We start from the raw sequence: 12,264 nt of genomic DNA on the forward strand, positions 1-12,264 counted from the left end.
CGAACTAAAAAGTTTGCCTACCCCTGGAGGCTACTTAATAAACAACGTGTGAAAGTTACTTTCTGTGTTCGCTGAATAATGTTCAAACCATGCACCAGACCTGGATCGGCTAAACACGTGAAATACGCTTTGTCAGCCACAGCAGTGGTTTGTGACCTTGACGCAACATCTGAAAGAGATAAATAGTTTGCTGCTCCCTAACACTTTGCGTACCATGATTGCGAGATTCGGAAAAAGGGTGCCTAAAAGGATCGTCATCATATACGGCGCTGCTTTAATCACGGCCTCATTCACAGATTGCCAAATACTTGTCATAATGCGAGGCGTGCCGGCATGTTTACGAATCACTCGTAGATAGACTTACGGAAGCAAGAGGTATAATGTGGGTGAAACTGCAAATTCCTCAACCGCAGACCAATATGCTACCGCCCCACAAGAGCTTGCTTCCTTCTATCGCCGGACCCTCACTACGATTTTAATCAGCGCACTTTTATCTTTGACATGTATTGAAAGGAATATCAATTACCTACGTACTTGAAATTTGAAGTAAATCAGAAAAGAATTTAATTTTGCAACATTGGATTAAAACTTAAAGGCGATTAGTCTAAATTTGAGACGCCGCATGAAGTTATGACACGTGTTTCGCGCGTTACGTCACATTCGCAGTCCACTTTCATCTTCGACCCACAATACTCGGTTCATCTCGTCAGCTACCTTTTCCGTAACAATCTGGATGGCGTCTTCCATCTTGGCACATCTGACGGTCAAAATGAGCGTGAGATATTCCGATTGGCCTACTGCGAGGCGTACTCGATTCAATATGACGGAATAGATAAAAATAATAGTAGAGTAGGATACTTATGAACAAAAGATTGTCTGATATTGTCGATATGAGGTACAAAAGCATTTTATATTCGTTATCAACATTTTTGTGTAATGTCGAGTTAAGTCAGCATCGTATATGTAATTTAAACTGAATTTTAAGATATGCGCGCACAATATAAAATCGTAGTTATAACTTTTTTCGACCAAATCACAACATCTTGGAAGTGTTGGGTCGAGTTAGTGTTGTTTCATATACCTGTCAAGATTAACTTGAACGAAGTTGCAGGAAAGTCTTTTCAGCTGATCTTCGACTTGTTGTACATCGTTCATGAAAAGTCCTTGTTTCGCTTTTTCATTCGGAATGAGCATTCTGAGAATATGAAGTTTTTTGTCAATAGGATAGGTCAATTCACTGTAGAGCAAAGGTGGGGAACTGCAGCCCGCTTGCTTCTTTCATATGACCGGCATCGTAATTCCGTGAAAGTATCCAACATAATATATATATATGTTTGAATTAATTTACCCACGAAATTACCTCGATTTAGTGGTGATTTTGAATCAATTACTCCCCCAATAAAAGCGACGCGAAGCTCCCGCGCAAACTGTCGCACATTGCACCTTAGGTTGCATTTATGTAATACGACCCCAATTCACCCATTCACCATGTAGCTTACATTATATGAATTTCAACGTGATAGTATTCACAGGTATCAAGGCAATGTACAATCGTTAGACCGTTCCATATGTTGTTGTCTAAAATCTGTACATAGATTCTGCCCGGGGATGTCTAGACTAGTCCATATATATCCCTAATTTTTGTCACATGAGCAGACAAATTGATTATTAGTTATGGAAATGGGTTGTTCGAAAACGAATCGATCTCCAACAGATAATACAGTCCGAACAGTACCGTTGCGTTGTGCTTGAATACTTCTAAAGATGGATGAACAATGTACATCAACGCACTAACTCAAACGCAATGCAATTATGGAGAATCAGCGAATCTTACTTTGCTGTACGCCTTGTCTGAACTTTCAGGAGCAAAACAATCGGATGAATATCATCATCTTGGAGCAGCCGCAAGTACTCCTTTATGGTGAGGCAGTTTTCATTTACATTCAAGATGCAATGCTTTCCCTGAACACAATTGGAATTATGCCCGTTAGTTCTGAGTATCTAATCCCCCAAAGTAGGCCTATATCTATTGGCTTATCGCACGACGGTTCCGTAAATGTTGCGTTTCAAAATTCAAAAGCCGGTTATGACAGTTTATGATGCTATAAGTCATGCGTTCAGGAATAAACAATACAGCCCGTGTTCCTTGTATAAAATGACAATAGAAAAGGAAATTGAACGTAAAACCGATTAATTGATTATTCAGTCAATCAATCCATCAATCAATTACCGATTCCGCCTTAAACATTTACATTCACATTCTCACCTTTTGGATACAAGATTTTATAGCGCTCGTCTTCACAATCTCGTAGACATCCCGCGATACTGGTTGAAAAGAAACCACGTCACGGTCGTATAACCTGGATTCGAATTCGCCAACATTACCAGATATTGTTGCTGTAAAAGTTGAGGTATATAATATCGATCTGCTTTGCATTACTCGAAGCTCGAACCATTACCGATTTCCGGATAGCTGAAGAGTAATGAGTCAGCCGTAGAAACAAGTGTCTTGGCCAATAATTCCGAGAATGCTTGAGGCAGAAATAGGCACGGTCGTGGCATATCCCGTCGCTGTTTAGCAGGCTTGACAACCGAGTAGGGAAGGCGTGATGCCGGATCTTCTTCCCGGACATTTGTTACTTCAGCCTATATCACATAACGTCCATTAATTCTTTCGAAGTAAAACAGCAGTGGTTTTCAACCTAGGATGCGCGAAAAGCTTTCCATTTGGAACGGGGGAAATTTTCTGCTGAATTCAAAATACTGTTATGAAAGTTGACTGGAACTGTTACTTCACTAATTTGCGGTAACTGCCAAAGCCTGAATAGGTCACGCAAAGAGCAGGGTAAGCATTTCAAATCTGTCACATGAAGGGGAATTTAAGTTGGCTTGTATCAATTCAACATAATATTCAGTATTCTTGTGCAGATTTCTTCAAGTCGAATAGATTCTCTGTGCTTTGCTCGATTAACTCACTGCTTCCACTCACCACGCCAGTGCTATATTCATAAGGCAAACCCCCTACAAAAATACACCGTGGTAGTTTACAGAACTAAGTACAAGTATATATGAATGCTATAGTCATACGGTTCAGTGCATAAAGAAGTGGCGTCAGGGCGAAACCCAAAATTAGGTTAGGTTTACGGATATTTGTGGAGTGGCTAGATCAACATATGTGATGAAATAAAGTGCTCTACTCTGCCACTCCACGCTATTGAGTGCTTTGGCATTTCTAATAGGTCTGCTTTGTCTTTTGGAACGTTGGGTCTACCCCTACCTACACCATCTACGAAAAGTTGCGGACCGCTAAATACAGTACGCCAAATTATTTAAGGCATGGGAGTATATTTTCGGAAGCACGCTAGATATTGATAAGGCGAAAGGATCGAATTTCAATGTTAGTCATTTTAGTAGTCGGGAGGCCGAATATATTAAAAAGTTTTGGCGAGACTTGGCACTCAAATTGGATCACGACAGCACTTATAACTAGGGCGATTTTTTGACACGTCACAAACAGTCTAAATTATGTCAAAATTGTAGCGTTAGGTCAAAAATGTCAAAATTGTTTACAAAGTTAAAACTTTTTTGCAACCTGCATTTCGTTTGTATCGTAGATTTTGCACTGTCGGTGAACTTATCATTTGACATTTTTCAGCTTGTAGCCTACTTTATAGGCCTACCGCTGTAGACGGCCCATTGTCTGCTCATTGTGAATCACAAACGGCAAATGAAACAAATAGGTTGACATGTTGTTCTGCTGAACGTACCGCAATGTCCCAACTGAAGTAAGACTGCGTTGGCATTGCATGGTTCCTATAGCAAGAAGCACATGATGAAAAATTGGGATGTAGACACCATTGCCAGAATGAAGCAACACGGTTGGTCGGCCAACAACTGCTGCTGTTGAACTATCGAATGTGACTAGTCACATTCGATAGTTGAACGTTCTATTTCCGTTCTTGGCAAGCTGCTTAGTAAGCACAGACACTTTCTACCCGAGAATGTAGGAAAGTATCTTTCGTTGTACTACAGATTTTTCCAATTATATCAAGCATAATGCATAATGTAACAACTGGAATTCATTATCGGGCCAGAATTCGTTAAAATAAATTTTTTCATGTAAAAATTTGTCGGTTTTTGAGGATAAATAAGTTTTTTTTCAGGCCAAACTATTTCGTAAGGACAGACAGTTCCAACAAGAAATGAAGATAAGTAGTACAATTCTAATATTATGTGGGAAAACACCTAATTTGCCGACGTTAGGTCAACTTTGGTCAAAATTTTGATTTTTAAGGTAAAAAAATGTCAAAATTTTGATTTTTTATGTAAAAAAACGCCTTACTTATAACAAATGTGAATAGCTAAATCGCACGAAGTGCAACTCTATAATCAGAGTATTCAATAAAATTTGGCAAATAGATTAAGTTATACAGTCAGCATACTTGTATTTTAGTATACAATTAAATAGTATATTCATATTGAAATGAACCCGAATATTTTCGGCTGACACTCGTCAGGGGTAATCGTCAGCAACTAGTAGAGAATTGGAAAGAACATTGTATATCAACAATCGTCCACGATTGTTGATATACAGGGTAATCGTCAGCAACTAGTAGAGAATTGGAAAGAACATTGTATATCAACAATCGTCCACGATTGTTGATATACAATGTTCTTTCCAATTCTCTACTAGTTGCTGACGATTACCCCTGACGAGTGTCAGCCGAAAATATTCGGGTTCATTTCAATATGAATATACTATTTAATTGTATATTGAAGTTTTGTACCTCCAAGAAGCTCTTGTATTTTAGTGTGTTCCGGTCTGTATCATGGCCCACTTGAGCTTGGATCAAAAATGCCGTACTGAGATGAATTCCAAAGTCATTTTGATGGATCCACACTATTCAGAACTGTCATATACAGAGGGTTAAAAGTTTTCTCTGCGGATCGCAGATTGCACATCCTTCAGTCACTACATGCGCGACAAGTGCTGGTATAAGAGGATCCAACGAAAAACTGTAAGGCAGTACAGTCGCCAGCGGGACCGAAGACACTGACTCGTTCTTCATATTTCTGTTCCAGGTACCATGGCCTAATATTGGTTTTCTGTGTTGCTAGGAAGTCATTTGATAGTTGAATATTCTTCGCGCCACAAATTTTAATTGTGGCTACGCGAAAGATGGAAGGAAGAGATTAAGGAGAAATGCCAAGTTCCGATTTCAATATATAGGTACTTACCGCCACGTGATATAAACTGGACTCTACAAGTGACATTCGTTTCTTCGTTCTGTTCTCATTTGGCAGTGGATTGCTGAGGCTGTATGCATGGATGTTTGTTATATATACTTTGATAACTATGTTGTTGCGAGAGTACAGCATATAAGACACAGAGAATGTCAAAGTAGTAAGCGTTACTACACAAATTCAAATAGAAGCCGGAAATCCAAGCAATGTCAAAACGAATTCAAGTGGTATTACCAAATGGAAGTTCTGAAAACTGATCAAGTAGGTGGTTTCAAAAAGTCAGGGGGTCGTATAATTTTAATGGTTATGGGGAGTCGGCTTCGGTCAGAATTGCAAAATACATCTTTGCGACGAACGTAAAACTACTAGGGATACTACAAACAGCTGCATGGTACAATATTCGGAATTGTATTCAGGTACCACGATACAGGGGCTGCAGTCGCCGTACGGCGCTAAGGTGTCAATATGGCTCCTTCACATTCTCGCAAAGCAAAGAAGTGGACCCATTGTAATTGTTACATCACAGTGGTAACTATAGGTCTGACGTATCGTGGTGCTATTCACTGTTTAGTGCACGACTGCACGTGTGTTAGTGGTAGGATCGTATTGGCATTAGTAGTTTGGTTATTCGAATAGGATTAGTTAGGTTATTTCAATGACAATTGTCTTACTGTTTTGATATCTTGTTACAGTCAAAGTAACTCTATAAATATAATAGAAACACGGTAAACACATTGCGAAGTAAGATTTATTTGATTAGTTTATGAGTCAATGTTCATTGTATTTAATTTTTAATGAAAAACACGCACCGACAAAGCAAGTTTTATTCTCCGTGCCGAATGAGGATATAAGCAGCTAAATATTACAATCCACCCTGTAAGGCAAGTTGCGGTTGCATGAGCTATTTCGCATAGTTATAAAAATAATTACAAGAACTGCAAACTTGCCAAGTTAATCTCTGCAGTGGTTCTCAACCTTTTTGACCCGCGGACTATATTCTCAAGCTCGCCTATATATCCACGGACTCAAGCTTTATGTTAACGAAAAGTCCAAGAGAGTGTAATACGGTATAAACAAAAAAAAGCAAGCACTGTTTTTCATTCAACCCACACTCAATGAGAGCCTTGATCTTGCTTGACAAGTTTATCGAATTCCGGAATTATGGCTGTCAATGTAGGCCTACATCTGATTTCATCTTCCGATTGAAGTCTATTGCTATACTTCGATTGATCAACGTCAGAGTTGAAAAGCCAGATTTCACACAGGTAGGCTATGTGGTCGGAAATTGCAAAAGAGCTGTTGCAGCTTGCTAGCAAAGATCTGAAAGACTATGCTTCATCGACTGCACATTTGGAAAAAATTGAGTCAAGGAAGCCTTTTTAAACTTGTCTTTCCACATCTGTCGGTTTTGCAATTCAAGCAACTGTTCAGTAATGCGGTCCATATCTCAAGTTCTACTTATAATAGACAACTATAGATTGTTTCTATGATTAGCACATGTCCCTACAATTTATTAATATCCAAATAACGTCTGCAAGTGAACAAGTCACAATAATCAATTAACAATATTCAGCGTATATCACGCCGGAAACGTGTGCATAAGTGCAGGACCGTACAGCACTTCGTCAGCCCTCCGAAAAAACGGTGGTCTTGGCCCCCCACAGGGTGATAAACATAACTTCTGGGGGGCTTCGCCCCCAGACCCCCCTATTGAATCGGTTAACATGATCGGGAATTGCATATATATTTATGTAATCAGATTTACCGGTAGAGCTGAGTGAGGCGGTTCGGAAAATGATATAACTCATGCGTAGGCCTATTTTTTCTTTGGGGAAGGGTACCCAATAATAAAGAAATGTGACACCATTAAATCGCGCCTGGCTCGATTTTTTTTTTTAAGTTGCATAAATTTCCAAAAAAAACTCTATTATTTATGTAAATCCACGAAATAGTTTTGGGCCCCCTTTCAAGCACGCCCCCCCACAATTAGGGGGTTTGGGTGTGACAGTTAACGGTCCTGCATACGTGTGTATGAAGAGCTGTCCTACGGGTTTACACCTGGCATATTTGGTGTGTGAATTGTGAATAGTGAATACTCAGCATTAAATTCCGAGTCCATTCGTACCACATTCAAGTCAATCCGACCAAAATTGTAGAGTTTATGACCATGATAGAATTGCTTATGACAATTTTAACATTAGACTACGTCGGACATAAATGTAGGGCATTTTGCAAAATTCTAGTTGGCGATAATAGGGGTTTATACCTGACATGTTTGGTATCAAACCAGGAAGATGCTACAGATGTGCAACGCATACCCGTTTTGCCTGTGACACTTGCAACCAATTGGTTTGCCCAAGACACAGAAAATCTCAGAAGAACGAATAATGCTTGCAATGCTGATCAATTTGTTGTAGTGCTCTGTTTCGTTGTTCTTGCGTTTGAAATATACGTGGCTAAACATTGCTTATAGAGGTATATCTACTATTGCTTTCAAAACAACATTCACTGTAGTATAATTTATTAACTTGAAGGCATTTCGTATGTCCCTTATCTACAAGAGTTAACGGCCCAATAAGAAACATATAGAAAGAGATTCAAACGAAATCCAAATTGGCAAAATTTGACGTAACAATGCAGTCAGCAGTACCTGTAATTCGGTAGTCATAATAAAGGGATAAGAGAGAATCAAATTATACAATGCACAGAAGACGTTACACAGACAATTAGCAGTATATTAATGGAATATTTAGAGATTGTAGACAAACTCTTTCTCCTTCTTATTGTGCCGTTAATTCTTGATAAGGGGAAACTTGAAAAGCCACCGAGGTAATAAATTCTACTGCAACGAATGTAGTTCTGAAAGCACTATTCAAGTTGAGTACCGCCAGTCACATATTTGAGTTATCTTAATATTTTTTATGACAGCTAATAAGGTTACTAACATTTCAAAAGTGGTATTTTACGAATCACGCAGCCTAATTCACAAATCGTAATTTGACGAAACCGGACCAGGATGGGGCTCATACACTTTCGGACCAAAACGCTATTTTCCCCGCAAGGCTGCAATGACTGTGGTCCGAAAGTGAACGAGCCCCGTAGGTCCGTCAATTGCATGTTCCAAAATCATATCAGAAGGGGATGAAAATATTGAAAATTCTGACATTTACGTGGATTTTCGACTTCTCAATCTAAAACTATGTCCGTAGACCCCTAAATTAGGATCCATGGTCGTTTCTTAGGTTTTTGTCAATATAAAATTACCTAAAAATATTGATTCACTATGAGACTGAAGTTTTTCCATTGAAAAATAGAGGATATACCACGTTGACAATTTGTCAACGTGTGTGCCGATTAAGTTACTTGAAATTCCTGTGCTCGCGGACTCATCCAGGACCTTCCGCGGACTCATTTGAGAAATGAGAAACACTGCTCGAAGGTAATATCTACTTTTAAATCTAAAATCAAAAAATTGTTTGAAGACTAAATAATTTCACCATACCCAGAATTGAATTCTTCAGCAGTATTGATATTCAGTTGGAATTTCAGTGATTGCAACGCATTACCACAATCGGACATCCGGCGGATTAATATAATCATGCTATCTGCATTAGCGCATTTTTTGCAATAGCTGTTATTGCATATACTACTCAGATGATAACTAGCATCACGGACAATCCTTGAGGCCACTGCGCCTACTGAAGTAACCTATTCTACATGACGCTTACCAGTAATTTAGACTAGGAACCGTTCTTGCTTTGGAAGCGTCGTTTCCATTGTATGGATCAACTTTACACGCTTCCCATTTCATCGGAGTGCTCGGGGAAGTGTTCACCACGTGAACTACCTCAAGTCGTTTAAAATTCAGCATGTCGTCTTCTTGCCAATCGAAATTCGCTCTGGAAAATGAGAGCGTTCGAGATTGGAAGTAACACGGAATGGACGATGTCAAGGGGATCGGTGATGAGCATACAGTTATTAACCGTTACATACCATCGTCCACCGAAAGAAAAAAAGAAACGCATTTGTGTCATAAAAGAAGATAGGATCACAATTATTACTTGTCGCATCGTCCTGATATATTCTCAGATAGATTCTCCATCGATTGTATTGCAACGTGTAACAGAAGGACGCACATGACACTTACCTTACATAGAACGAATCTCCCAATAGTCGAACGCATTCGCCCCCGCCGTTTTCGAATGATGTGCTCTCCAGATAGAGAACAACTGTTCCTTGTAATCGCTTTATGAATTCATTAGCAAATTCCAACGTCGAATTGGTTAATTCGAATGGTTGTCCTTGCGGTGTTCTAATCTGCGGCGTATAATACATGTGTTACCAATTCCTTACTGTTCAATGTACATGTACAATTGTACATACATGTACATTGTACAGTCGTCTCGCTATGTCATGTGTAATTAAACATTGACCATATTGATTAGACTATCTTCAGTTTTCTAGTGCAACATTGGATTCTCCGTATCATTGCCAAGGACCCAAGTGGGGTGCAGCTGATAAATCGCTACTCAAAAGATTTCGTGTTCTTGGCATAGAAGACATGAGGAAGCTATTGCCAAGTTTATGTATCAGTTCCGTTGTGGCACAGTCGCACATTTTTCAACGAGTACTTTTCCTCGAAATACAAAAGCGCGCAACTACTACACACCCGTGTCTTCGAAGAACAACTACCATATGATCAGGATGGAATACATGATAACACAATACTTTGTCAAGTATGCCGGACCTGTAGTGTGGAACAGCAGCTCTGGACCTATCCGACAGTCGTCGAGCATGTCCACAGTCAAATCGAAATAGTAGCAATTTATACTTAATCAATGCTAATCAGCCCTCAATATTACCTGACCACGACATGACATATCGACCTCGCCTACCGAAACATGCAGCATTCATTTTGTCGCTTACTTTTATGCTATCCTTTCCTTTATCCAGTGTGTGTGCATGCCTTTTATTTACAGGCTGTACGCCAAGGTGGGTGTCTGATTAAAGGGCTACTCCAATGCGTTAGGGCACCCTCTTATCTTTTTATTATATCATAATGGTGTGGTATATTGATTTGATAAAGAATTTCAATAAAATGATGAAGATGCGGCATCGCAGACGACAAATGTTCGTATCACAAAACACGGAGTCCTTGCCAAAGCAGAAAACAAAGTATGGAGCCGTTTACTGTCGTAGGTCACTAAACCTACAGTTGTTTGGGTGTCTCATGATTGAGCAGTAAAGCACCGACCGATTGCCAGCTACAGCTGCTCATGAGAAAGGAATTATGCATTGCATAATTCCCCGTGTATGTAGAAGTGGTACTGTAATGGTAATATACCTATTTACGTTACTGTTTCAGTTAAAAAAGGCGACGTCGTGAAAAACAAAACCAGTGTGAGACTCCAAGTTTAATTTTATCGACTACTTACTTCGTTACCGGTGTTCTCGCCAATGCAAAGGATAAGGAAGAGCCATACAGGAATACGGGCTGACTCACCTTGTTAAGTTTCAAGCCGGGCCTCAGGACACTGTCAACGTACGCGGAATTTCGCGACACGATCACTTCGTTAATAAATATCCCTGTCGCGTTTCCTCCCGTCAATCTGACACAATCTCGCAGCGCAACTGCTTCTAATTCCACCATTAGATCCTGATTGGTGGATTTCGGCCTGAAAAAGGCTAATGCTCATGCAAGAGATTTGGCAGCACAAAATTACGGAAATATTCCTTTCTCTAGCATTGCTGCCTGTTGTTGATTGAATATATGAGGGAAAATCGGCCATTGCAGGCATATAAACTAATGGGCAATTCCATGTTAGATGTATCGCTACATTATGCTCTTCTAATCATCGTGGTGCATGCGTATTGCGTAACCTACTCCACATGTTGTTACGGACACATTGCACACACGTAGGCTACACACACGCTGGTCGACTCCAGAATTCCTACCTAAGTGTTGGAAGTTCATCTAGGCTCCTACTGACCATCTCATCCGTGTAAGCGGTGTCTTATAAAAGCCTAGAAGTGGTCAGTGCTACAAGTCGGCATTTACGGAAGATAAACGAAGAACATTGGCATGGTGTAAATTAGTGCTTCTCAACCTTTTTCAGTTCGCGACCCATTTTTCATCCAAATTTCATTGCCCGACCCACTAGACGCCCTTTCGCGGTTAACGTTTAAACCACTGCTCGTGGGTGACAGTTTTTATGTTGTCAGTGTGTTACAGTAATCTGGTCGCGCCTAGCGTGAATATTTTCCGGAATTCATGATGGCATTCGGTCAATGATATTGCCAATTACATATACTACTATTAATTTTGGCGACAGCGATATTTGGAGACAGCCATTTTGGCGCCTACCGTAGACAGTCTATGGACAATTCGGCATACATATACCGAGGGTCTCGATCCTTTTCGGCAGAGGTTTTCTCACTGTCGACGTCTTTGGCTGCACAATTCGCGGAGTCGCATGTTGGCTGAAACTTCATGTCTTGGTGTGTCGTGGCGCGGTAATGGCCGACTCCGAAAGGCCTATTTCTATAAATTGTGCGTATTATTCTATTAGGGAGATGGGTATACCGCTATTTAAACCAAAACATCTAACGATCCCAATTCGCGACACGCGCGAAGAAAATTTGAAAGACGTTCAATAACTCTCCAAACAAATACTTCATAATTTATGTTGATTCATGAGATAATTTTGGCCCCTCTTCAAGCTCGATGCACCAATTGGGGGATTGGGGTGGGGCAGTTAAGGTTCCACTCCTCAACCCTACCCGAGATTGTTTATCAATTGCCGGGATCACCACGTGCAAGAATACAACTGTAAATGTATCATTCACTCACAGCCACATTATAAACATCACATTGTTCAAAGGAAACGAAACAAAAAGGCAAAGAAACAGATCAACTCGGCAAATACTACTTAAATCAGGTCCGGATGAAATGGTTGCTTTAGAGAAATCGGCATATCTCTTCCCGTTATCTTCCACAACTTGTAAGAGGCTCGCTCGCTG

The 12,264-nt window shown here is 40.0% G+C and overlaps 1 protein-coding gene across 1 annotated transcript in view; it reads right to left on the reverse strand.

The window, feature by feature from the left end:
* Window positions 1-488: 488 nt before the first annotated feature.
* LOC145457954 (uncharacterized) overlaps window positions 489-12,264 on the reverse strand; it is a 54,176-nt gene continuing 42,400 nt past the window's right edge. Inside the window, exons 13-21 of the mRNA XM_080336244.1 lie at window positions 10,748-10,919; window positions 9,392-9,561; window positions 8,973-9,143; window positions 5,239-5,317; window positions 2,460-2,646; window positions 2,267-2,397; window positions 1,835-1,962; window positions 1,082-1,195; window positions 489-757 (exon numbers count right to left, since the gene is read on the reverse strand). Of these exons, the coding sequence (XP_080192370.1) occupies window positions 655-757; window positions 1,082-1,195; window positions 1,835-1,962; window positions 2,267-2,397; window positions 2,460-2,646; window positions 5,239-5,317; window positions 8,973-9,143; window positions 9,392-9,561; window positions 10,748-10,919 (1,255 nt within the window). The 3' untranslated portion in view covers window positions 489-654. The remainder of the gene's footprint in view (window positions 758-1,081; window positions 1,196-1,834; window positions 1,963-2,266; window positions 2,398-2,459; window positions 2,647-5,238; window positions 5,318-8,972; window positions 9,144-9,391; window positions 9,562-10,747; window positions 10,920-12,264) is intronic.

Source organism: Botryllus schlosseri, chromosome 15 (assembly GCF_051294905.1).
Source record: "Botryllus schlosseri isolate E-star chromosome 15, Bs_hap1, whole genome shotgun sequence".
Taxonomy (NCBI): domain Eukaryota; kingdom Metazoa; phylum Chordata; class Ascidiacea; order Stolidobranchia; family Styelidae; genus Botryllus; species Botryllus schlosseri.